The sequence below is a fragment of the Apodemus sylvaticus genome, chromosome 11 (genome assembly GCF_947179515.1).
Source record: "Apodemus sylvaticus chromosome 11, mApoSyl1.1, whole genome shotgun sequence".
In the NCBI taxonomy this organism is placed as follows: Eukaryota; Metazoa; Chordata; class Mammalia; order Rodentia; family Muridae; genus Apodemus; species Apodemus sylvaticus.
In genome coordinates, this window is record NC_067482.1 from 73941053 (window position 1) to 73967878 (window position 26826).

General features: G+C 50.5%; 2 protein-coding genes across 12 annotated transcripts in view; both read right to left on the reverse strand.

The window, feature by feature from the left end:
* Positions 1-6240, reverse strand: part of C11H4orf50 (chromosome 11 C4orf50 homolog) — an 87207-nt gene extending 80967 nt beyond the window's left edge. The window contains exons 1-2 of the mRNA XM_052199788.1: positions 5945-6240; positions 1551-1689 (exon numbers count right to left, since the gene is read on the reverse strand). Coding sequence (XP_052055748.1) covers positions 1551-1689; positions 5945-6228 — 423 coding nt within the window. The 5' untranslated portion in view covers positions 6229-6240. The remainder of the gene's footprint in view (positions 1-1550; positions 1690-5944) is intronic.
* A 5399-nt stretch (positions 6241-11639) lies between these two features.
* Jakmip1 (janus kinase and microtubule interacting protein 1) overlaps positions 11640-26826 on the reverse strand; it is a 118088-nt gene continuing 102901 nt past the window's right edge. For 8 of the 11 annotated variants that reach the window (XM_052199780.1, XM_052199778.1, XM_052199782.1 and 5 more), the window contains 6 exons: positions 23450-23518; positions 22242-22331; positions 18647-18850; positions 17627-17692; positions 12787-12831; positions 11666-11762 (listed from right to left, as the gene is read on the reverse strand). In XM_052199780.1, coding sequence (XP_052055740.1) covers positions 11733-11762; positions 12787-12831; positions 17627-17692; positions 18647-18850; positions 22242-22331; positions 23450-23518 — 504 coding nt within the window. In that variant the 3' untranslated portion in view covers positions 11666-11732. Of the gene's footprint in view, positions 11763-12786; positions 12832-17626; positions 17693-18646; positions 18851-22241; positions 22332-23449; positions 23519-26826 lie in introns of all 11 variants that reach the window. The other 3 variants (XM_052199777.1, XM_052199786.1, XM_052199787.1) reach the window with 3 other exon arrangements.

The following is a 26826-nucleotide window of genomic DNA, read 5'->3' on the forward strand; positions in this document are numbered from 1 at the left end:
CAAGACAGTTCCTCACAGACATGCAATGACAACAAGAAGCGTGTGAACATGGCCTATAGCTCCCTAGGCTTACAACACCCCTTACCCCACTAATGCAATTAGTAGCTTGCATATCACTCATCCTTACCCTCATCTTCCACCACACTACAAGCATCTCCACTGCAGGACTATCCCTGACTCCCCTGAGGATCCCAGTTGTACCAACAGTAAGGCTCAAAACACCCTGACAGTGTCTCCTCAGAGGAACAACATGTCCCAGTGCAGAGACACAGCTTCTATGAAGACTCCCCTAGGGTTGAGAGGCTAAGGGCACATGAGCCAGTGGTCAGGGGAAAGGTGGGAGTGACTCCGAGCTGGCCTGCTGGTACCCAAGGACCGAGATGAGCTGAACAGGACTTTCCACACTACATTTTTGTCTAGGTGAATACCAGGCCGGGTACCCTGGTTGTCCCACGGCTGCCCACTGTCAGAGACACAAAGGACAATCACATGTGTCTCTCTCTCCCTCCCTCTCTCCCTCTCTCTCTCTCTCTTTCTCTCTCTCTCTCTCTCTCTCTCTCTCTCTCTCTCTCTCTCTCTCTCTCTCTCTCACACACACACACACACACACACACACACACAGAGATGTACAAGACTGGAGAAACAACCCTTCCCCTTTAGCGTGTGCCTTGCCTGTCTGTGTTGAGTTCACATGCCATGAATGGACTGTACCCTGCAATCTTAAGACCCTAAGCTGTGCTTTAAATCCCTGAAGCCCAGAAGCTGGATGCCCAGGCATCATTGGGTACCTATTGCAGGGGTGTGGGTCCACCTACTGTGTATTCCTTCCACAATGTGGCCTGCACCACCTGCCCCCTGGAAAGATGGGTAAGAATGGCCAGTGCAGATGCCAACTCCCCTGAGCAGTCTACTTGTAGTTACTCATGTAGCTCATGTGACCAGCATTTTACATATGAGGAAGCAGACCCAGGGAGGCTGTGTCGCTGGTCCAATGTCACACAGCCAGTTGAGCGGGAGCACTAGGGTTTGCCTCTACACCGTGGCCCTGAACCACTCACTTCCACTTGGTGGGGCTGTCTGTTGTGTTCTGCCTCTCTACTTCCCAAAGCTTTAGCTATCTTCATTGGGCCTCCATTTCTAGAACCTCATTTCTGCAATGACCCCTCTGGAGTTCCTGCTGTACCTCCCAGACTTTCCCTCCCCGTACATACATCTCTCCCTGGCCCTCCACAGCAGTGTGTTGGTCTGCCTCACAAGGTCTGGGAAATTCTGTCCCTAGTTCCCTGAGTGTCTTTTCCCCCACCACACCCACAGCATACCCAAGTCCCTCTTCTAGCCAAGACCAGGTTCTTATCTTCCCTACCTGCATGCAACAATTTGAAAACAGAGACCTGCACTGGCCAACTCCTGTGCTCACAGACCCAAGCATGAGAAAGGTACCAACACCCATGCTTCTCCAGAGGTCTGGGAGGCAGGCAGAGAGAGAGATCAAACAGAGAAACTGAGGCCCAGAGTGATCACATGGCCAAGCATTGGGAAGGGATACGAACCTGGCTGACCAGTGTGCCCTTCAGTGACTGCAGCTGCTCCTGGACATGGAGTGTGGCGCTTCTTTCCTGGGCCACACAGGCACTCAGCTGTTCTACCTTCAGGAGAAGCCTCTTCTCTGACAGCTCCAGCTCCTGGACCCTGCAGGAACAGAAGCAGGAGACACTCAAGGTAGGAAGTGAAGACTAAGTATCCAAGCAACTGCGGAAACCCCACCACCACCCTTAGCTGCTGGTCTAAGAGTTTCATTGTAAACCACCCACATACTTCATCAGCCCAGACTGGTCTCAAACTCACGGCCATTTTCCTTCCATTTCCCGATCACTTGTATGTCCACGGTGAGCCACCAACCCAGCCATACCTATCTCATTGGAGAGTCTCTGTTCTCCCTCAAATGGCTGGGAAGACAGCTTAATGGGTAAGAGCACTTGGTCAGTGAGCATGAGGACCTCAGTTCAAATCCCCAGCACCCACATAAAAGCCACCCCTGTAATCTCAGCACTGGGGACCGAGGCAGGCAAACCTTAGAACCTTACTGGTCAACCTACCTAGCCAAACCATGAGCTGCCAGGCAATTAGGTGGAAAGTTATGGAGGAAGATAGGCTCATGTCCTATCTGGCCCCCTCCATGGATGCAGATGGGTGTTACATGGATATCCATGCTACATACATGGATACACACACACCAACATCGCTTACCACAAAATTCAATCCTATGTGTTTCTCAGCCCTATATGAAGACCAAGAGACATGGAGTGGAGGCCGAACAGCCAGGAGCTTTTTTGCACCATCGGACAAATGCAGCCTCTGGGTCACACAGGAGAAAACTGGGGACCTGAGAGGCGATTATTTCCAGGGGTCACACAGAATTGTGGATTCCTGGCCGACTTTCAACCCTACTCACTGTCGCCTCCCATTCTGGCTCCAAACTTACAAATATCTTCTAAGGAAATGACTGAGGGTCAAAAGGTTTCTGTGATAAAAACAGAAAGCAAGGCCACATTTGCGTGGCTTGCACTTCCACATGAGATGCTGGGAACAGCCTGTAGGACTGAGGGGAGGGGACCGAGCCACGCAGGGCTCTGTGCCCCGACCTCAGAGGGCAGTCTGCTTCTGACTCAGTCAGCTCAGCACAGTAGCCAAGCTGTGATCCTGGTCCCTGCAGGAAGGGTGTCTCCCTTCACGTGTACAGAAGGCTACAAGGCAGGTGAAGTCACGTCTGTGAGAAGAGATGGCTCCTGACCACCGCCTGGACTCCAGCTAGTCAGAAGGAGGCCTGGGTGGAGCAGACTGTGGGGAAGAAAGCCAGTGCAGCACCACTAAGGCACCCTGCTTGCTGCAGCTCTGAGGTGGGCTAGGCGGTGAGGAGGGGTGCTCAGCCAAGGAGCAAGGACCAACCAGCTAGGAGGAATCAGAGTTCAAAGTGTCTGGGCGTGACTCTACTAACAACCTGAGCTAAGCCTGAATCCTAATTTCCAGCCCCCAGAGCTATTAATCAACCACACCAGTTGTTTGTTTTTTCTGTTTGTTTGTCTGTCTGCCTGTCTGTTTGCTTTAGAAACAATATGTGAGTATAAACACACGCATGTGTGAGGCCAGAGGTGGACACACTGGGATATCTTCCTTAACCACCCTCCACTTTTTATTTATTTTGAGACAGAGGCTCTTAACCGAGCGAGAAACTCATTGGTTGTTTCAGCTGGCCAGTGAGCTCCACGGGCCCTTCATCTCTGACGTCACATCACTGCAGTTACATATGTGTACCACCCCTGGCTTTTACCTGTGTGTGCAGGATCTAAACTCAGTTCCTAGTGTTTCTACAGCAGGCACCTCCCAGAGTAAGCCATCTCTTTAGGCCGTTTTTAAGGCACCAAGTGTCACGGATGCACGCCTATAACCTCAACACCCTGGAGAAAAGTCAAAAGGATCGAGAGTTCAAAGCCATCTACGGCCATAGTGAGAGTCGGGGGCCAGCACAGGCTACGTGAAGCCTGTCTCCAACCCCACCAAGCTACTTCCAAGAAAAGGTACGTTTGTGCCATCTGTCACAGCAGCCACGGGAAGCCCATTCGCTCAGGACCCTGAAAAGGACAGGGGGTAGTTTGTTGTTGTTGTTGTTGTTGTTGTTTTGACTAAAATAGTCACATGAATCTTGTCAACATGATGCCCCCAGAAAGTGCTGTGAATCTACGAGGCTCTGCCATGAATATATGGGCCCGCGGTGACCACAGGCTAGACTCCTGGGTACCTGGAATCAAGTCTTCCTGCCCTAACAGATACATAGGCACAGCAACATACCGGCCCAGGCCTTGGAGTCCCCTTCATAAATCAAACAGTATTCACCATGAACACTTTCTGAGTGCATAGGTCTGACTCAGTGCAAGAGTCAGAACTTGTTGTCCTTGCCCCATGTGTCATTGCCACCTTAGGTCAGAAATGGCTGTGACGCATGGTTTGGTGAGATGGGGGTGGGCTTGTTTTTCCAACCCATTTTCTAACAATTGAGTTGTGTTATTTTTATGTTTTATCCTTTTCTTTTAATAAGCTAAATAACTTCATTTTTTTTTTGAGGCAAGAGTTGACACTGTAGCCCAGGCTGGCCCATGACTCAGTGATCCTCCTAGCTCAGGCTCCTACGTGGTGGGATTCCAGGTATGAGCCTCCTTGCCCAGCTCTGGATTATTTCCATAATACTAATTTTAAAAACCTTTGGCATGTTAACACTTTTATATTTAATTTTTTTTTATTTTTAAATTTTGTGGAGGCCAGGTGAGCAGTGCGCGTGTGTGGCAGTCAGGTGACAATTTTACGGGGTTGATGCTGTCCTTCCACCGTGAGGGTCCCAGGACTTGAACTCATATTATCAGGCTTGGCAGCGAACACCTTAGCCCGCTAAGCGATCTCACCAGCCTACGCGTTAACTCTGTGGCTGCACCCTGTCCAGTGTACACTCCCAGACACTCGCTGACTCCTGGTGGACCACACGCACCAGGAAGTCGGCTGGGCAAATGCATTCCTGGCGGGCCATTGACACACTGCAGCTCTTCTGGTCGCTGGCTCTCTAGCTCCCCCTCTGGAAAAGGAGGCAATAACATCATCTGCATCACAGGCCTCGAGAGAATCAACGCTGGACCAGAGTGGAGAACAAAGTGGTCCTTTCTCAACGTCAGCCCTGCCACAGATCGAACCTCCCTATCCCCTGGCCCTTTCCTGAAAGATGTGTGCCACTCTTCAGAACGGTGGATATGGCCTCACCCTGGGCTCCAGCTGCAGAGGAACCTCTGCCAAGGGGCCCCGCCTGACCATGGATCCAAATCAACGAATGCACAACGTAGACTGAAGCCGCTGTGGCTACAATGAACCTGTGCTCCTTTCACTAATTACGCGAGTATTTGTTCACAGTGACAGAAAAACTAACACACACAGTCTCAAGAAACTCCCTGGGGACCCCACAGCCGCTCTTCCTGGCTACCATGAGGAGAATAGCATTCCTCTACCCACCCCATCCTTCAGGGTGTCCCCCCTCATCATAGGCCTTTAACAATGCAGACAGCTAACCATGGAAACTGCCTCTTGAGAGGAAAGAAGGAGAGAGGGGAAAAGGGAAGAGGGGAGGGAAGGGGAGGGAGGGAGGAAGGGAGGAAGGGAGGGCAAGGGTTGGGGTGTGACCAGGCAGCACAGTCTAGGATACTCAAGGCCTTGAGTTCCATCCCCAGAACCACTAAAGGAAGGGAAAACAGGAAGAAGAGGAGAGGGGAGTTGAAGAGAGGAAAGTGAGGGGGGATGGGAGAAAAGGGAAGAAAGGTGTCATTAGTAAAAAGCAAAAAGGAGATAGGGTTTGGAAAAAGGCCTAGATTCAAACGGCCATTCTGGGTCTGTGTTAACGCCACCAGGCAGAAGAACCCATTCGAGAGGCACAGCAGAGAGAAACAACTGGGGTTGGGGTATCCTGTACCAAGATGTGGAGGATCTGGGAGGCCAGACAGAGATGACAGACAGACAGTTCAGCAACTCTGGGACCACTTCTGTTCCTGGAGCTAAGGGACTATCCAGGGGAAACAAGTGACCAAGGTTTGGGCCAAGTCACACAGCATAAGTTGGCCCACAAAGAAGAGAGGCACACATCATCCGAGCACAGCCATAACAGAAGGGAGGTGAGGGGGTGATGGGGCTTCTCTCCTTCCCCTTCACCACCGGTGCTTGCCACTGACTGGACCCCGTAGACGGTGATCGAGCAGAGAGCAGACCGTGACAGACAGAAGTGAGCAGAGATGACCCCCCCAGAGGCTGGTGGGCCTGGGCCTCCACCGGAGACAGGATTCAAAGGATCCTGTGCCAAGGGGATTCATCAACACTGCCCCTCCACACACAAGAGTGTTCACGGGGTTACACCCACCTGTGCCTCAGCCCTGACTCTGATATCACATGCTTGTCCACAGCTGCCAACAGCTTCTGCTCTGAGGATTCCAGCTGCTCTCTGAGCAGCCCTGTGTCCAGGTCCAGGCTGCTGGCTGTTTCCGGAAGGCATGCCTGCTTCTTGTCACTCTCCTCCAGGTCTCGGAACACCCAGCAGGTGTCAATCTTCACATCCACATTTATCCCATCAGTGCCATCGATGCTGGGAGCTCTGATGACGTAGCTGAAGCTTTTCTCAGTCTGCCCCTGGGCTGTTGGCTCCATCCCGGAAACATTTCACTGGCCCAGACTTAGTAAAAATGGAATGAGTCTACAACATGGACTTTCTGGAAATTCTAAGGTGGCTACTGTGCCTTTGGACTGTTCTGGAAAACATCCTTTGAGGAGAACAAGGACAGGTGGATTATTCATGAGTGGTTAGCTTGGGTTTCATCCACACGAATGTCATGCAATACGAACAAGCGTCTCACTTTACAAACTGGCCTGCTAGAACACACCAAAGCTAGAACGAGGCTCAGACCAGCCACCTGGAACTAAGAGCTTAGCAATGCACACAAAGAGGAAAGAGATGGTTTCCAAGGAGTACCCCCAGGTTCTCCAAAGCAAACAAAGCTCATTCCCAACCATAACGAATGAGAGCCCATGGTGCTGTTTGAGTATAGCACATACTTCCCAAGGACCTAGAACCGGCCAAGCAAAGAAGGTGGGAAATAAATGCAATACAAGAGGTCTCTTGAACCTACCTAGTCCGGGTGTCCTGGTGACCCTATGAGGTAGGCATCCTCATGATCATTTTAGAGATGGTAAAATCAAAAGATCTCAGAAGGTGGAAGAGCTTGTCCAAACCCTACAGATGGGAAGGAACAGCCAGGTCTGACTCCACACCGAGAATGTATGGTGTTGCCCAGGAGCTGTGAGATCAAGTGTGGCATGGAACCAGCCTTTGGGCATCAGAAAGCAAGTGCCCTGGAGCTTGGGGTTGGGGAAGGGATCCAGAGGGTGAGAAAAGCAGGCCTGGTGGAGAGCAGCAAGCAGATGTAAGCAGAGCTCTGTGGAGTGGGGACAAGCACCAGGCCATAGCCAACAGGCTAGAAGTGGCTAGCCACATGGCACACAGAAGGGCCCACACTCACACCGGTACTCAGGGGGCTCGGACATCTCGCTGTAAGCATAGAGCAGTCATGACCATTCAGAACTGAGGAGATAGCTGGTTTAAGGTGAGACCAAGGGGTCTACAGGGGGAAAAAATCTGAGGCCATCAACCACACCGGAGGACAGAACTAGGCAGAGAGGTAACAGGCCAGTATTATAAAATAATAGGCTTTGCTTCCCCAGAAAATAATGGGACAGGTTTCTTAGCATGCTTCCCTCAGGGCACACAGATGTGTTCATTTCTGAAGTAGCACCCTTGGGACCCAAAGGAAACCACATCTCCCCCTCCTCCACCTCTGCATGCGGCTGTGCATTCACTCCCCCGCCATTTCCCAGCCTTCCTCGTAAATTGCCTCTTGCCATAAAGATAGACATTTATTGTAGCCCTTTGTATAATCCCACTTAATGAAACCAGAAGGTTACCCAGGTTACCAGTGGGCGAACTTGGGGTGACCCATCCTTGGGAAGAAGCAGCTATGATCTTAGGGCCCAGTGGGATTTGGCTAGAAATCATGTATACCCCACCCTGAGCATCCTGTGGGTACCCCTCGGATTGCTTTGGATGCACCTCACTCTGGTGAGGCTTCATGCTCTCCAACAATGAAGTCGGTGGCTCCCTTTTCTACCTGTGAAGAGAGGCCTTCCGAGTTCCTAACAGTAGATCTCTGGTCGATATAGGGGGTAAAGAGCTGCAGCAGAGTCAGGGCAGGCAGAACTGGCCATGGGAAACACTGGCCTTAAAGGGACAGAAAGATCGACTCAGATCATAGGTGCTGGGCCTTACTCCTTGGGTTTGAATCCTGTCTTAGGTACGAATCTGGGCAAATTCCTGAGTTTCTCATAAGAGGATCTCCAGACATGGTCTGGAGTAGAGGCATCTGCATCTGTGAGAGAGTACATGAATAGGTTCACACAGCTTGCTCAGAGAGCCCAGCACATCCTCTGGCTGGATGTGGTAGGCATAGTGACGCTTCCTGGTCCACGCCCTCAGCTGATTGGATTGTGACAAGACTTATTGCTTAGCTGCTGCAGGGTACTGGGCAAGTAGCCAGCACTGTGCAAAGTGACACCGCATGCAGTAAACAGTTCTTTCCCCTACCATGGGGAGGATTCCCCAAGTACCAGGCCTGTGAGCCCCAGAAACACTGGCCACAAGAGGCTACCAGCTGTGGGAAGAGACTGTCAGCTGAAGGCAGCTGGCTCTTATTGGTGATTCACCAAGACTTAGAGGGAAAAGAAGGTGGAGCTGAAAAGATTTAAAAGATGCTGGGTAGAGACCTGGGCCTATGGCTACCAGTTTCCCTTGGGGGGCAGGCCTCAAGAGAGTGGTTTTAAGGACAGAGACCAATGTCTTAGGAGTCATGACTGAGAGAAGGTCACAGAAAGGGCACAGGCCATGATTGCAGCACCCACCTTAAAACCTCAGGCCTGAGGTGAATGGATAAGAAGGGGAAGGGGCAGGTTCAACCTTGAAAACCCAGTTTCTTCTACTAGAGTAGGGCTCTGGGCACATACTGAGGTCTGCAGGAACCCATAACAGGCCTCTGGTTGTTTTGGGGGGGGGGTTGTTGGTTTGTTTTGGTTTGGGACTTTTTCTTTGTTTGTTTTTTGTTTTGGTTTCCTGACCATTTGGCAGAGGAAAAAGACACCAAAGTGCCTGGTTTGGGTTTTCCACTCCAGGATGGGAGCTCCTTAGCAAGAACAACCCACTTGTATGGTGCTGGGATTGCCAGGCTCCTGGGGGCAACTGGGCTACAGGACCGGAAGGAAGCAGCAGCCACACAACTCTTCAGGGAACTGACCTTGGTTAGGGAGCTGGAGCATGCTGGAACATGTAGTCCCTGCCTAGCCAGGGTAGGAAGCAACTGCGAGGGCCTCAGACTGGGTGGGCTCCGTGTGGAACTGAGCTAGCACACAGGCCCCGGCTTCTGCACAGCACATGGGCGGGGCGGGGGCTCTACACTGGGCTAAGCTAAGCAGGGGACTGTGACTAAGAACTCCCCCATGACCAGCTATAGATCAAGCAAAGTGAAGAGGACGTGATAGGACATTGGTCTTTCAGCCTTAGGGGCACCCTTTACTGTTAAGCTGAAGCCGCCCAGTCCTCAGTTCATCTAGCTACCTGACCCCAGTCGGGGCCTCCCCACTCAGCCCCTACAGGCTGCAGCAATGACAGACTAGCCTTGACTCCTTAGCTTCTCTCTCCTGCTCAAGACTGCATGTCACTGGCTTAGAGGATTGAGGCACAGAGGTGGAGCCTCGTGTTTGAAGACTTCCTAGGATGGGCTATGGGCTTCATCCTCCTAGTGAGTCTGGAAGAAGGGCAAAGGAAAATTCCACCTGCCTTCCTGTCTACAGAAGAGTGTAGCCTTGGCTTTGGAAGTTGACTCTGCAGCTCTGCTCCCCTGGAAACTTACACTGGCATTTGATGGCAAGAGCCCTGAGACTGTGCCTCCCAGTAGGGACTCTGGCAGAAAAGCCTAAGATGACAACAGAGACTCGGGAAGCTTGCACACCTGTCTGTGTGGGCTGCATTCTTGGGCCTGGGTGGCTTCCTGGGGGTAGAACGGGGTGGATACTGGCCCTGAGGGTCTCAGATCCTTGCTCCTGCCAGCCGCTGCTGGGATGGGAGAGAGCCTGTGGAATGATGCAGGTCCAACCCATCCTGCTGTGGTCACGGAAGCTCTTCCACAAGGTATGGCCTGGGATCTGTCAGTTGTGTGCCTCGGTGTCACAAGGGCACTGTTTGTCTGCAGCAGGGAAATGACTGAGCTGGGAGTGCCCAGACGGGTCTGACTGCAGGGTTAAGGCCACTGTCACATAAGCTGTTGAGTAAAAAAAACCTAGCATCTAGCCAGGCAGAGAGGGAGGCTGCACTCTCCCTCCCAGTAGGTAGGGACAGAAGGTACAAGAACTATACTCCAGCACAGCCTGCTGGGATTCTAGACAGATGGTTGCAGGGACAGAGTGGTGGACTTCTTGACCCTCTGGGATGCCCCAGGATGACTGTCTACAGAAGTCAGTTGAATAGCGCCCTCTGTGTCTCCTAACAGAGAAAGCAGGCTTTTCCTTTTCCTCACTGTTGCCCACACTCCTGCTATTCAATGACTCAGATGCAATGCTGTCAAAGATAGGTTCCTTGCAATTTAATTAAGCCACTGGGTATTGGTACGTTGAAGAGACTGGGCTTGTGGGTGCACAGGTGCTGGTCACAGATTTCAGCAGAGTCAACGCTTCTGAGCCATCCTGCTGTGTTTGCTTCAAGCTGGAGACTCCATAGCTGCCGGAATGACCTCCTGCCTGGACAGCCCCTCTTCCATCCAGAGCACTGTCCTCGCTTCTCTGTCTTTGGGTCTGGCTCCCCTACAATGTCAGGTCCCTGCTCCATGGTTCCCTCAATGGGCCTGATCTGAACCCCAATCATTTCGCTTGCTTCCAGGAAATCATGGTGCCACCTACTTGGTCCTATAACTGTACAGCAAGAGGCTTCATCTGGCCTGCTGCCACCATGTCTCGTCTCAACTCACCACAAGCTCCTCCACCCAGACTCACCAGCCTACCCCCTTCTTCATACTGTCAATCTGATGGCTAACATTCTCTCCACCCCAAGTTTGAAAGAGTATAGCCGCGTGGGCAGGGACCTTTTGGGGGTGCCCCGCCCCACCTGCCCTAGACCACCAGGAGCATCCCAACGTTACTTTTTGGGGAATTTCCTCTGGAAGTCAACTTCTAGCATCTAGCTCCCAGTGAACTTAGGGTGCACCATCCCTCATCCTACCCGCTGTGCTCTGGGAGGCTCCAACACCTGAGGAGTTGACTCTGCTCTCTCCCAAGGATCCTGGGCAGTGAAGGCTCTATGGTAATTTTCTCTATGGTAAAGGGGGACCCTGGCCTCAGACCTCAGACCTCAGAGCCTCTGGGTACTGTACTACCAGCCTTAGCTCCGTTTTAGGATGCTGCTACAAATTACAACAGATAGCTTGGGTCTGTTTTCTCCCTGGTCTTAGACACAGCCATGCTCTGGGACGTGTGCAGTGTCACCCCTATACCTATACCTATACATGTATCGGACACTTCAGCTTTCCTCAGAAATCTACGATCCACAGGGTCCCCACATTGGCGACTCCAACTCTCTTGCTGGCCACCAGCTGCAAGTCCAGCTGTGCATAGAGTCAGAGGTTCCGTTGGTTGCTCTGGCAGATAACCCCAGAAGAACACACTCAGTCCATGGAGACTTATGTACACAGGGCAGAGGGGCTGTCTGAGTCCATCTAGGCACTCACAGTGCCTTCAGGGAGGCACACAGCACGGGGACAAGGCTGGTGGCTGTCCCCCAAGGCAGCAGCTCCCATGTCCTGGGTTTCCACTAATTGCACTTAAATTTCTGCCATCTGGATCCACCTTTGGCCTTGGCTCCTGAAGATGTCACAGTGGGGATACTGGGGAGGCTCGCCATTGTCCTGCAGAGTTCCACAGCAGAGGCTGGCCAGGTCCCCAGGCTGCCCCTTTAAGTGACTGTCAAATGTGCGTAAGTTCTGTGTTCAGGCTCCGGACTTTGAAAAGCTTTGTTGCACTGTTGGATTTTGGTTTCAGTGAGGATGGGGCACCACGGGGACTCAGGTGATTCCAAAAGCTCTTTGTCTAGCCTGTAAGATTAAGAGATAATTTGAAGTGAAACAAAAAAATCAAAGGTTAAGAAGAGTAGAGGGGGCTCTGGTATATCTCCAAGACCACACCATCCTGATCTCTCTTGACAGTTGAGAACCAACCTCCTCCACAACTCAGAAAAAAGGGAGCAGGATTTGCATAGTGCAAGCCCCAGGACTCCATCAATGGAGCATGGTGTGAGCTGTCTCCAGACCCCAGGAGAGCCCTTTATTCTCTCTCTATACAATGACCAAACATCAAGTGCCTGGATATGTCCCAGACAATGGGAGATAGAAGGTACCTAACTTAAGCCCTTGTGAGCTAGAGTTAGAGTCAGGGACATCACTAAGGACACTGGGTGGTCCATCTAGGGATCTAATAGACCTCAAGGGTATCCTGGAGTTCAAGGATCCTCAGCCTAGGCTAGATTCAGGGTCAAGACTCCAAAATTCAGAAGTCCTGGTAGATACCAGCCCTATTATGAGCACTCAGTACTGGGAGAGTATGGAAAAGCAGTAACTCAGGCTGAAAGCGAGGTGCTGGGGAATAAGAGATCAACAGCTAGAGCAGAACCAGAGCCTGGCATGACTTTATTCTTTGGGTCTCTGAATATAGTCAGGCATCATAACTGGGCATGCAGGTTGAGATCCAGAGGTGAGGAGCCAGGGACTACTGGTTCCTGGACACTGTGCAGTCAACATTAGGGATCTGGCTCATCAACCTGCTCCTTGACCATGGAAGGTCACTTGAAGGTCACTTTGCACAGATCAGGAACTACGCCAGACTGGAGATAGCTTTGGGAATGGGACATAAACTCTGTGCATAAAATGTTGTGGGACCTCTCTTTCTCAGAAATCCTCGCCATGTGCCTCTATGGCAGGACACTGAGGACCCAGGACCACACAGCCCCTGAGGAGATGAAGTGGGGAAACAGGATTGCTTTCAAGGCTCCTCATCTCCCAAGGAGCAGCACAGCCTAAGAATCAGCTCTGCCTCAGCCAATAGAAAGGAAAGGATACACACCAGTGTTCTCGGCGCATGGGCGTCGTCAAGGCCACAGAATGAATGCTAGTGAGAAAAACAAAAAAAGGAACAAAAACTATAACATAAGACGAAAAGGAAAGGAAGGAAAGAAAAAGAAAAGAAAGAAAGAAAAGAAACGAAAGAAAAGAAAGAAAAGAAATGAAATGAAAAGAAAAAAGAAAAGAAAAGAAAAAAGATGTGAGATGTGGTATGGAATTCACCAATAGCATCTTACAAGAACTATGACAGTAGGGGGCAGCAGAGAGGCGTAGGAGGCGGTCAGCGGGAGGCGCCAAGTGCTCCCTCCAGCCTTTCATGCTCAGTGGGTTATCCCTATCAGGTATCCCACCAACCCAGGCTGCCAGGAGAGAGCTATGCCATGTGCAGAGACTTTGGGGACTGAAGGTAAGACTGCACAGGACAACAGAGGGAAGGGCCTGCCCAAGGTCACACTGGTTCACCAGTCTGTTACGGTGGGCAGCAACAAGGGAGGCAGCCAGGCCAACCCGCAGACAAGCAATCCTTCCCAACACTGCCCCTTGCAAGAGATTTGTTAATATTCAAAATATCGTCTACCTTTTACCAGTCGACTTTAGAAAAACGCTACTGAAAAAAAATAACTTTACAAAACCAGAAAAGACAGATCAGTTAATTCAAAAGAATATTTTCCCCCTTAGTCTACTTGTAACTTACCCTGTTTAAACAGACTCAGTAGTCATTAGAGGAGACATATAACCATCACCAGGGAAATTAAAAAAAAAATTCCCACCAAACAAAGTCATAGTTTTCTATGTTGTTTGTAGAGAAAAGTAAAAATGCAAATAACATCACCACTTCCTTCCATCCAATCTCTATGATCAAGAGCTGTAAGGGGTCACTTGTAATCCCAGATACTTCATGTTCTGCATGGGGAAACTGAGGCTCAGGAGGAGGAGGAAGAGGGTTTCGTGAGACCATCCAGTGGACTGTAAATAATACTGGCCATGGAAGGAGAGAACGATCACAAGCCACAGTTGATGGCACTAGAGTTTCCCATAATCACTTGCAGAGAGTGACTGGAAGGACCTATATGTGACAATTAGGCCTGTCATATAGCTAACCAGTAATGCCCTGTTCAGGTCAACCTCTCCTGATGTGGGCATACCCTCCTGGGAAGATGGTGACAGAGCAGTCCACAAATCAGCTCTGAGAAAAACAGTCCAAGTGACAACCAGGTACTTCCCCATGGAGGCGTAGCCAGGACACCCGGGCAGCCTGATTTCTGACATTACTATGTGTGTCTATGTACATGTGTCATGTGTGGGTTGCAGGTGTGATTGCAGGTGTGCATCCGTGCGTGCATGCGTGCATGAGTGTAGGGTAGGGGACAAGCTCAAATTTCATTCCTGTCCTCTTTGGATTTTTGAGACAGGGTATTTCACTGCCATGGAACTCACCAGTTACACCAAACTATCTGACCCGTGATCCCCACACTGCCTGGCTCCACCTCCCCAGCACTGGCTTTCTAACTGTGCCCCACCACACCCAGCTGTCCCTGGTGTGAGATGTGGGGATCCACCAAGCACAGGGAATGTTTGCAAAGCAAGCACTTTACTGACCGAGGCATCTCCCACCCCACCGCCATTTTTAACATTTTAATAAATGACAACCCCTGTGGCCATGTTTGTACAGTTGTCACATTGGGGTATCACCTTCAAGGTACCCCCAAGGATGCAAAGGCAGGAAGAGTTCATTCTCCCATGCCCCACCTACACCCCCACCCACTTCCCTGCTCACAAATGGAGGCAAAGAGTCTCATTCTCAGAGCAGTAAGAAGCTCTCCACTTACAGCCCCAGGATCTCAGGCTGTCCTGAGTCCATCCATGGAGTCAAAGTATTCTCCATTGGATCAACCTGACATTCCCCTTAGGACATCCCAACAGTCCTAGAGGGTGGAGGAGGGCTGGGCACCTGCCAGACGGGACTCTGGGATCTAGCACAACCACTCAGAGTTCCCCAGAAGGGAACTGATGGGGAAACCCAGGTGGCTACTGCCTGGACATGGGCTTCTGGTGCTCCCTGCAGACACAGCCGAGCATGCACCCAGAAACTCCATACAGGAAGAAACTAGTTACTGCCCTGTCTGAATTTAGCTTCTCATGGAGAATATATCTGCCCCTCTAGGAGTCTCAAGGAGTGTTCCTTCCCTTTCTCTCTCCCCATACCTATATTTAGTATTTGACAACCACCAGGAATGCTGCCCCACTGATGAAAAGTCCCAGACTCTGCTGTCCAGTAACTTCTAATAACTTGTCCCTGCTGGCACTGGAGAGTCAAGCTTCTTTCCCACAAGTTGGTCTGGCATGTTTCAGCAGGCTGGGTCAGAAGGCCTGTGTCTCTGCCCTTTACCATCTTGGTCTTTGACATAAGCTATGCGACTATGACTTCTCCCTGGACTTGTCTAAGACCACCCTACACTCTGTCTCAGAGGAAGATTGAAATCCGCCCTGTTTCAAGGGATGCACAGTTAGCAGGTGTTGTCACAGGAAGTGGTGACAATCAGTACAGCCACCTTGCCTGTGTGGTCCTCAACTAGCCTTGCAGTCCGCGAGGTCAGCAGCACAGGGTGGCTACCAGCATCCACATGACCCTGGCTGTCTCCTCTGGGATGAGTGCAAATGTTTGTCTCTGGGTTCTTCCTTTCTGGATACTGACCTGACATTTTTCACTCCTGTGCATGAATGCTTTCAAATATCCTAAGCAAAGTTTTTTTTTTTAAGTCTTACTTTGCAACCCAGGCTGGGCTTGAACTTCTAATCCTCTTGACTTTGCCTCCTAAGTACTGGGCTTACAGGTGTGCACCACAACTATGCCCAGCCTTGAGAGGATAAATTTTTACATTTTTCAGTTCTTAGCAAAAGGGCTTGTCTAAAACAGCTCACTCAACCATTTACCTGGGTAAGGAAGTGCTAGTAGTTGTTGCTGTTGTTGTTGTTGTTGAAGAGAGACTTTATTGTTTAATTATGTGGTATATATGTGTATGTGCAAATGAGTGTAGTTCCCATAGAAGCCAGCAGAGGGCATCAGATACCCATGGAGCTGTGGTTACAGGTGTTAGTAAGCCGTCCAAGCCACTGAGCCATCTCTCTAGGCTGATAGGCACAGCTATTGGTGTTTCTACTGTTGACGCCTGTGGTAGTGTGTGAGGACTGTCAAGGGCATCTGTGTGTTCCTCCCCTATCGTGTATATTGTTTTCTCCTAGGAATTCTGCTTAGCCTGGGATGCTGTGTTTGTCTTCTAGCTTCACCAAGCACACATTAGACGTGTGTGTCCTGAGCTGAAGGGGGTTGCAACCCTTAGGAAGAACAGCAATACCAACCAACCAGACCTCCCAGGGACTAGACGTGTGTGCCCACTGTCATCACATCTGGCCAGTTGGTAAGTGCCAGCTGGACTGGCACCATAGCATGGTTTTGCTTACTTCAGTCATGGCCTGTGTTGCCTGCCCTGTGTTAAGTCAGTTGCCTCTGTGTCTCTCATCCCACACATGCCTGTAATCCCAGCACTGCTGGGGTAGCAGCGAGAAGGGTTACTGAGGCCTGCTGGATGCAACCTAGCAGAAAAATCCCAAGCTCCAGGTTCAGCAAGAGACCCTTCCTCTAGGAATAGTTGGAGAGTGGTGGACAAGGACACCAGACATCCTCTTCTGGTTTCTGTGTGTGCACAGGCACTCTCATCAAACACACCTCGTACACATGCCCACACACATACATACATACTTACACCTCACACACACATACATACAAATATATACTTCACTAACACACATACATGCATACATTCACAAATACAGGTTAAAAAAGAAGCAAAAAAGAACTTTAGTGCAAAAATAGCCACAAATACAAACTACATCATTATCACTATGTCCCTTTGTCCCAGTGAAAAGAGCTAAGACTCGGGGACTGCTATTCATTCACTCATTCATTCATTCATTCATTCATTCTCACACTGCTCACACCAGGCACTGTGCTGTGTGTATTCCTGAAGGTGAGACTACAATACAGACAAACAAAAAATTAGAAATATAACCAACATTATTGAAAGGGTTTGTTTAATAGGACTGATGCTTTAAGTATACATGTCTCAGTGAAGATGAGTAGCATTCTGCTAATATATATAAATAGGCATAATATAAATTTCAAGGAAGGTTGGTTTCCTGAGATGGGGGCCTTGAACTCATGATCCCCCTACTTCAGCCTCCTAAGCTCTGTGACTGAAGGCATGCCCCAGCACACCCAGCTTCTGTGCTAATACTTTGAGCTCAGGGCCTTCTGTCTACATTAAGCAAGAGTTCTACCATTTGACTATTCCCCCAGACTCTTGCTATTTTTATTTTTTCCTGCACGTAAGGCAAAAATCTATTCATTCATTCATTCACTTATTTATTTTGTGTTGACATGTATACGTGTCTGTGTGTGTATGTTTGTGTATGTCCATGTGTGTACGTGTGTTCGTGTGTATGCATTAGGATCTGGAGAAGAGCCCTGGGTTCCGTTCCATTCCTCAGCGGTTGTCTGCCTCGTTTGTAAGACGGGGTCTCTCACTGACCTGGGTCTTAATGACTGGGCTGTCCTTTTAATGTGACTCGTCTCTTCAGCCTTTTCTGAAGGTATGTGAATCAACCATCACCCAGACACTGAAGTCGATTCCTGACCCTGCAGCCCCAGCATCTGCCTGTGGCGACCTTGAACTCCTTGGACGGGCTGGGGAGCAGGAAGCCTGCCTGGGCTTTAAAGATGAAATGTGCAGCTCGCTGCCTGCATCTCAGGCCTGAGGTCTCAGCACTCCCAGTCCACCTACCTTTTCCTCTAGTTCCTTCAGCTGGCGCCTCTGCAGCTCCAGCTTGCCCTCCAAGTCCCGGATTTTCTGAAACACATTGAGTCATGTGTCATAAAAACCTGACCTCTGTCTTTTATGGTGGTCCAGCATAGAACCTCTGAAGGATGGACCCAGAGGACAGGCATCCCCACCCCCCTAAGAGGACCCTCTCTTCTGACTTGTTACAGAAAGATGGACTTCACCAGCTTATGTGTGCATGTCCAGTGTAGACAGTGTACACTCATGAGATGAGGCCCAAGCTGGGGTACCTAGGCTCCCAGCAGGACAAGAAGATGAACTGGAGTGGCCTCAGTCACTCATGAGTCCAACATCCAGGCATCTGAGGCCTGGAGGCTGCAGGGAAGAAAGACAGAGACAGACAGGGGCAGCCATGCTGTGTGCCAGCCCACACGCCTCACGGGGATGCCACGCATGTGAGTGGCGGCTCTGAGGAATAGGAAGCTTGCTTCCTAACAAAGCTCTGTGTAGCTCATCTCTTCTGCCTCTCCTCCCTCAACTGTGGTCAAGGTTCTGGAACCTTCTTTTCTCAGCTCAGCATCATGTGGCCCTCACAGACGCTTAGATCCTCCAAGAGGCAACGAGTCCATCTCTTAGGCTGAGTCTCAAATTCTCGGCCATCCCAAACCCAACGGCCAAGGGTTGCTGAGGCAGGGTGGCCCCTGTGCATCGGGCTGCCGTAGAGGGAGCGTTGGAAGAAGGTGGGAGAAACACCTTTGTTTCATGTACACATTTCAGTCAATGAAAAGAACAAGTTTGCCATCTACAACACCCAAGTGCCTTGCGTCTGCCCGGCCACCAAGGAGCGAATGCTTTCCACTCTGACAGGCCACCCTAAGAAAAGATGCTAAGCCAGCAGAACGCCTACCTGTCACTCTCCACCCAACATCCAGGGTACCCGGTGTCCATCAAGTGCCAGCGGGTCATCGGGGACTTATTGAAGGTACAGGATGGGGAAACGACTGTAGGTGCCGCTGCTAGTACCTGCTGGGCCTGCTGCAGCAGCTCCATCCGCTCCCGTAGGATCTGGCTGTCGAACTCCCGGCTTTGACGCAGGAGCTGTCTGCGCACCTTCTCCACAGCTGCCTGGAGGTCCTCCCGCTGGCTGGCGCTCAGTGCCTCGGTGGCCCTCCGCCCTGGCTCCTGCTGCAGCGCATTGTACAAGGTGGCCTCCAGGTCCTGGATTTTCTGCATGGCCCAAACCACAGACAGTTGAGGTTACAGAAAGGCAGACAGTCATTGCTGTCGGGACACTGCTAGAGGTCACATTAGGGAGGGAAGGTCAGCATGCAGGGTCCAGCAGTGCATATGGAGGTCCCTCTGGCCAAGGCACACATCAGTGAGTGTTCTGTTCTGGACAGAGACAAACATCCTTGGTCTGTATAGGAGACAACGTCAAGAAGAAAGAGTCACATCTTCCTGAGACAAGCCCATTTAACCGGAATTTATCTTATCTTTGGCTTCTAACTTACTCTCATCCACTATTCTAGTGAAGCCAGTGAGGTACTATTTCTCAGTTATATGATTTATTTACCAGCTGTGTGGAGGATGCAGCTTTAACTGGAAGAAAATAGGGAGAATTTTCTACCCACCACCCCATCCCTGATCCTGAAGAGAGTAAGGGAGCCTTTGTGGGCAATGCTGTAGAAGACAGTGGAGCTGGCTGCAGGGGTCCCATCATTCAGTGTTTGAATTCTTAGCAGCGATACATCAGATTTCCTGCCGGATACTCAACAGTGACACTGCCATGGTGCCCAGAGGCAAAGAAGAAAACTGTCTCTCTCCTGCTGCCACAAAGCCCCTCACCCCAGGCTAAGAAACACTGCAGCCATGTGATGGAACCCACCTGTGATGGTTTGCATATGTTCAGCCCAGGAAGCGGCACTGTTAGAACGTGTAGCCCTGTTGGAGTTAAGTGTGGCCTTGTTGGAGTAGGATTGTCACTGTGAGTGTAGGCTTTAGTACCCTAGTCCTAGCTGCCTGAAAGCCAGTATTCTGCTAGCAGATGAAGATGTAGAACTCTCAGCTCCTCCTGTACCATGCCTGCCTAGATGCTGCCATGCCCCTGCCTCGATCATAATGGACTGAACCTCTGAACCTGTAGGCCGGCTCCAATGAAATGTTGTCCTTATAAGAGTTGCCTTGGTCATGGTGTCTGTTCACAGCAGTAAAACTCTAAGACACCACCCTGATATGAGACAGAGCAACTTAGGGGAGGCTTTGTAGTCCTCAAACCTGCACCATTGCTCTGACTTCCTGGATAGACCCTTCTGGGCTCCCATGGATTTAGCCACATACATGACCACCTTCTCCCCAGGGTCACCTTGGCCATGGGAAAACAGAAGGCAGAGCAGTGGGATTCCAAGTGGCCTCTGCCTGGGCGCCAAGTGGCCCAGGAGCTCATGTGTAGGATGGCCAGAATTCTCCATCAAACACTCTGGCTTGCCCCTCCCCACTCAGCAGCCAAGCTTCTGGGAGACCCCAGCTTCCACTCCTCGGTCCACATCATGACAAAGGAAGACAGACATGCATCCCGCACCATCCCTTAACCAGCCTGGATGCAGGAGGTGAGAGGCCCATAGACCAAGCTCTAGGTGAGTCTGGTACCTCCCAAGAACTGTCTAGAATCTCACAAGACAGATATCCCTCTGGGTGCATGCTGTGTACTCGAGGCTTAGTGCACTTTTCAGGGATGGCTGTAACTGCTACAGGGACCAGGATAATTAAGGTAGGGATATTTCTTAGAGTCAACATGCCCAAGATCCTGAACCTGCCTGCACACAGTCCTATAAATAGGGATCACCTTTTACAAATAGCTGTTGTGTGAGAGGCTCCAGTGAACCACGGCACTTTGCAATGGCTGGCCTCTACCACTCAGCACTGCAGCTGTCCTGAGTCCTGGGAGGACCTTAGGATCAGGGCTCTCAGCTTTCCCCTAATATACATTCCCTTGGGGACAATCAGGTTCCTGCAGCTTCCGTAAGGGGTGTCCTTCAGAGCTGCTAAACATACTTGAGAGGCAGTTCTGGGTGGTGTGGGTGTGTTCTTCATGGGCGTTTGTTTACAAGGACCAAAACTGGATGAGATGGAGAGGCAGAGATGAGCGCGGTTCTCCTTTGTTCGTCCCTCGATGCTGTTGTTGGCCACATCACAGGATAAAGAACCAAAAGTGACTGGAGAGATGTTCCTCAGTGGTGAGTGTTGACTGTCCTCTACAGAGTGGCACTGACTCTCCCTCCACTATGGGGACATCTCAGAAATGTCTCACACACAACTTAGACCCTCACCCACAAGGGAGAGTGGCTCTCGGTGTCAGGGATTTGTCGCTTTGAGGGAAGGCCAGACTCTTTTGAGAACCCCACAGGGTGTCACAGGTCTGTCCCCATTTGCTCGAAGACATCTGACCACAGCTCACTGTCTCACCTCTGTTCTTTAGAACCATCTCTATTTCCTACCTATAAGAAAACCTATTTGGGGATTTTTTTTTTGCGACAGGTCTAGAATTCACTGCATGGTGGAGGATGATACTGAACTTCTAATTCTATGTGCTGGGGTTGCAGACAGGTGCCACCATGCCCAGGAATTAAACTGACTTTAATGCATGCTAGGTTAGCAGTCTACTGGCAAAGCTACATCACCTGCCTCTTTGGAATTCTAAAGATAAATAAACATTTATGAAGCAGTGCACATATACAAAAGCCCTTCTCATTCAGCTCAAACATCTGCTAGTTTAGTATGAGTCAAAAAGAAAAAAACCATCAAGATCACCAACTTTGTAAAAACCACAGTTCATCATGTACAGCCAGACAAGGCCTCAAGTGAAGGGACTGGGACACCAACCCAGTCACAAAAACTTTGACCTACAGTTTGTCCTGCCTGCAGAGTGTGGTGGGACAGGAACCTAGCAGAATTGTCATTAAAGAGACTACAGAGACAGGGCAGATGCAGAGTCCCACAGCCAAACATTAGCCAGAGCTCAGGAAATCCTGCAGAGGAGGAGAGGGATTGGAGGAGCCAGAGGGGTCAGCAACACCCAGGAGAACATGGCCCGCAGAATCAACTGACTGGGACTCTTAGGGGCTCGCAGAGATCAGGGAGCCTGTGGGGGTCAGCATTAGGTCCTCTTCATGTGTGTTACGGCTGAGTAGCTTAATGTTCTAATGGGAATCCTAACAGTGGGAGCAGGGGCTGTCCTCTCTTGCATATTCATAGGACCCTCTTCCTTCTACTGGGTTACCGTGTCTGATCTTGATGCGCTGGTATTACTATAGCTTGTTGTGCTATATTAGGTTGATGTCCCTGGGAGATCTGCTATTTTCTGAGGGGAAGCAGAAGGCGTGTGGATCTTGGGGAGAAGGGAGGTGGGGGAGAGTCTGGGAGAAGGGAGGGAAATTGCAGTCAGAATGTATATATGAAAGAATATAAATATAAAAGTTTTTTAAAAAAACAGTTCATTTGGACCATGCAGCTCTTGCTGGCCATTCTAGTCACGTGTGCACCGGGAACCTGGTGTGCTCCCTGTGGGAAGGAAGCAGCAGCCTCTAAGGCTGAGAGAAGAAAGCCAAAGTGTCAAACCCACTTCTGGTCCTACCAGGTAGGCCTGGTCGAGGGCTTCTTTCCTGTAGTCCAGCTCCTGCTCCAGGTAACCTTTCTGCCTGCTGAACTGGTCCTAGAAAAGACAGGCCACCATTAGGACTGGCCAGAACAAGGCAATAGCAGGAAAGCTCCGCATCTACCCGCTAGAGACTCAGTGCTGGAGGAACTAGAAGGCCTCGGCTGTTGACTGCCCTGTGTGAACTCCCTGAAGACCCCTCACTGCCTGGAGCTGCCCAGGCTAACCACAAGAACCCTGATCAGGACTACAATCACTCTGGCTCCCCCCTCCTCTTGGCTATCTGGTAACAAGGAAGGGACCTCCTGTGCGGCCTGCTTCCCAGTCCATATTGCTGGAGTCCCCAGTCCCTATGCTGTGGCCTGGGACCTCTGAAGATTGCCTTAATAGTTCCCAGGTGCAGCCCATGCTCTGCCCAGGCTGTGCACACACACACACCCCCCCACGAATCTCACTGTTAAACACTCCCTGAAGCTGTCTGGTTACCTCTACACTGGCCTCATCTGAGCAGACCACATGCCCATTCTATACCCATGAGGTCTTAGAGCCAGAACTCATGTTGCAGACCCTGTATTTTATAGATGAGGAAAAAGAATGGTCCAAAGGGACCAGTGCCTTGCTCATGGTGCCATTGATGACAGGGTTAACTAGAAACCTTCTCTGACACTACGTGCCACTTTGGCTCCATGTGACAGCCCCCTCCTTCAGTGAGTTCTTAACTGTTATACAAACTGGTCTTGAATGGCTTCGGAGGTAGGTCTTCTGGAATAGCTTCTCTGGTCTCACTGAGCTGAAGACAAAGGGCCCTTCCATCCCCCAATAGGGCAGTTCAGGAGCATAACACCCCCCATGATCACAATCCACCAAGTTTGCATTAAAGCACCCAGTGAACCACCAAAGAAGACCAGCTCCAGGTTCCCAAGCTGTACATGCATCTGCAGAGCCCCTCAGACAGGGGCCCACGGGTCACACTGCATCTCTAATGTTCTCAAAATGCACTCATGTAACCCAAGGGCAGGCCAGGGTCAGAAATACGCGTTTAATTGAAAACTGGATGACTGGGAATGGAAGAGAAAGGAGATGGCTCAAAGGAGCCTTGAGGGCTGAACACTACAATGACGCTGAGCCACCCACAAAGCCAAATCCAGCCTCCTCCCCACGTGTAGAATCTTTACCTTCTCCTTCTCCAGGTCTATCATCTTCTGCGTGAGGGCTGCCTCTGTTCCCTCTATCTGCTTCAGCCACTAGAAAACAGCAGGACAGGAGGACATAGGCAAGTGAGCGGGCCACCAGGGGGCTGGAGGGAATGAGCCTCTCAGTGTGTACAGACATCGGCTCAGGATGAGAAACGATGCACACTCGCACAGCTGCGTGTGTTCATGGCTGTGGCTGTGTGTGCACCAACAGAATCTGTGTTTAGAGGGTGCTTGGAAGCATGGCTCTAGTTCACGAGTGGACAGGAAGCTTGTGTGTCATCCATGTGACCCCTCTCATGCCCATCCCAGAGGAAGGACAGAGGAAGGCAGCTCTGCTATCTTACAGGTGAAGATGTAATGGCTACATTAAGTCTCGTGTCCAAAGTCACACAGCTGTGAACCGGGAATCTAAGACCCTGCCTGCAGGACTGGGAAGCCACTCCCATGACACTTCCAAGGTGTGCTATGAGAGCAAGATGCAGAAAGGAGGTGGACACATGCATATGGGGTGGGGATACACGGGCATGAAAGTGGGCAAGAGCCAGGAGGACCCTCCGACGTGCCAGTGACCACATGATGGCTGCAGGTACATCCCTCTTATGTCTGGCCAGATGTTACGAGTGTGTCCCTATCACTAGGTGAACTATGGGGATGGGTGTGGTTAGCAAAGGCACTCAGGAGTATTCAGGTGTGACACTGTTTTGACTCTGAGTATGAATCATGACTTTGACCTTCTAGCAGTGAAGGCCAATAGTCTGGTCTGGTGACCCCGAGCCTCTTCCCAGACTATGAAGCTTCCCATAGTTTGTCTGGAGTCACTGGTCCATTCCTCCTCTGGCTACATCTCTGAGATCCAGCTTAACCCCGTGAATTTTTGCTGCCCTAGAGCCGGGCCTCTGCCTTTCATTCTGTCTCAGCCCTTAAGCATCTCACCCAGTCCAGAGACTGCTTGCTCTCTTCCTGTTTTTCAGACCTACCACACTCAGTCCCCATGGTTACCACCCATATTGTAGCTCCACCCAGCACCTAGTTCATGCCTGACCCTACCAGGACCCCCAAACCCTCCCTGGCTGCACATCCTTAGAGAGATTTTCTGACCCTGTCCAGATCTCACCACACATCTTCCACTCCTACCAACAGGGACAAGGCCAAGACAGCACTGTCCACCTGTGGATCACTGTGGTCACTCAATAGGCCCTTCTGCCACCACAAAACCAGAGCTTGGCCAGGAGTGGTGGCACACACCTTTAATCCCAGCACTCAGAAGGCAGAGGTAGACAGATCTCGGAGTTCTAGGCCAACCAGGGCTGCACAGTGTGGCGCTGATTCCATGGCCCCCACATTCCATCCCCCTCAAAAAAGTCACCTGAATCTTAGTTGTTTGAAAATGCACTTGGCTCCTCAGACAAAATGAGCCATCTTTGACCTCAGGGCCTTTGCACATGCTCCTGTGACATCAGTAGCTCAGACCTCAGCATTAGTCCCAGGCCTTTGCCAAGCTAATATTTACCCAGCTCACCAATCTCAAGTTAGCTCTCCCCTCTCCCCTAAGAAGCCCGTACTGCTTCCTGAGGCCATAGGTCCACTTTTTCCTGGTGCTCACATAAGGACACTATTACTCATTTAGACTTCCTCCAGACAACCATAGTGGGAAACACCTCTGCCTTTGTTGCTTTTATTTTCTTTTTTCTTTTCTTTTCTGACAAAGAAATCACTGTGGAGTGGAGGAGGCCAGGCATGCATATAGGTGGACTCCACAGGGGTTGGAGAGGTATGAAAGACATGATCAGAGATTCCTCCTACAACATCAAGGTCAGCTTGGCCCTGAGCAGCCCCAGGGACAAGCAGCAGACATGTACCAAGCTAGCCCCTCCTCACACAGCTTCTTGTGTAATAGCTTCTTGTGAAAAGGATGATTGTTTCTGATGATGAGTTTAGAACACTGTACTTTCTTATAGTCTTTTAAAAATTGTTTATTTTTATGTGCATTGGTGTTTTGCCTGAATGTATGTGTGAAGGTATCAGTCAGATCAGGGAGTTATAGACAGTTGTAAGATGTGGGTGCTGGGATTTGAACCTGAGTCCTCTAAAAGAACTGTCAGTGTTCTTAACTGCTAAACCATCTCTCCAGACCCAAGCACTGTGCTTTTCATAGTTTGATGTTAGCTTGAAATAAATTTTCAAAGGGGAGAAGTACTTTACAGTTCAAAACTATGCAAACCTTTTTCAGGACCATGGACAGTAACATGGCAGGCAAAGCCAGCTGGGTTTCTGTCTGGGGTTTCTGTCCACTGACCTCACACTCTCCTGAGGAGACTGCTCTCACCCCCAGGAGGGAAGAGATCTGGCTGGGCAGGAAGCCACTGGGGATGCTTCCCCCATCCACAGAAATTGGGTGTCTTCTAGGCAGATGCAATTCAAAGGAGTCAGCCCTCTGCATCCCATGCCAAGGAATTTCAGGTGAGGAGCCTGGGACCCCTCTGTAACTGGATACTCTGTCCTCCCCCTACGCTGACTTGGGACTTGGGGCTAGCTCAGAAAGCTTCATCTTGGCTGAAGGCCTAACTAGGTCTCATCCTTTGACCCCTGCTCCCCATTTACAAAACAGAACAGAGTATAGTGGGCTTTGTTTTTTTGTTTTTTGGTTTTTTTTTTTTTTTTTTTTTTTGAAGTATGTTTCATCTTCCCGGGCTCAGTGCCTACGTCTCAAAGGGTTTTGAACTTGAGGGAGAAGAGGCGTGTCTGGCTGGGAACCACAGATGAGCCACAGCCCCTTCACATCTTAAATGTAAGCCTTTCTCTGTAGGCTCAAACTTGGGCTAAGGTTAAGCTTGGTGTAGCTCCTGGCCTTGGTTCAGTCAGCCAGAGGAAGTCCGAAGGGTCTTCTCTGCAGCCCGGAGCCTGAAAACTTCTGAAAGGACAGGAAAAAGGCACACACAGGGGACAAGAAGCAGGGTGCTGACTGATGTGAGACCATTATATATCGGACCACCTGACCAGACTGGGACACACTCTGTCTAAATACCAATAAATGGCTTTAGTGATGCTAAGAGAGACCTGGGCTGGGGCTCATTAGTGCACCACGTGAGGGTTTCTGTTCTTAAGCAAGGTGTGTTGGGTGAGGAGAGGTTTCTAGGGCTCCTAACTAAGCTCTCTGACATCCATACTGCTGGCACTGTGTGCAACCATGCTCTCTAGAGTCATCTGTCTATTTTTGCACTCAACTGTTCCTGCTTTAACACTAAGATTCTCACATCTCAGGGAACCTCCGACTCCAAACTAGAAAAGACGATATTGGTTACCGGACTGTCTGGTCAGCATTCTCGGGGGTCCCATGACCCAGCTCCCAGTCTGCT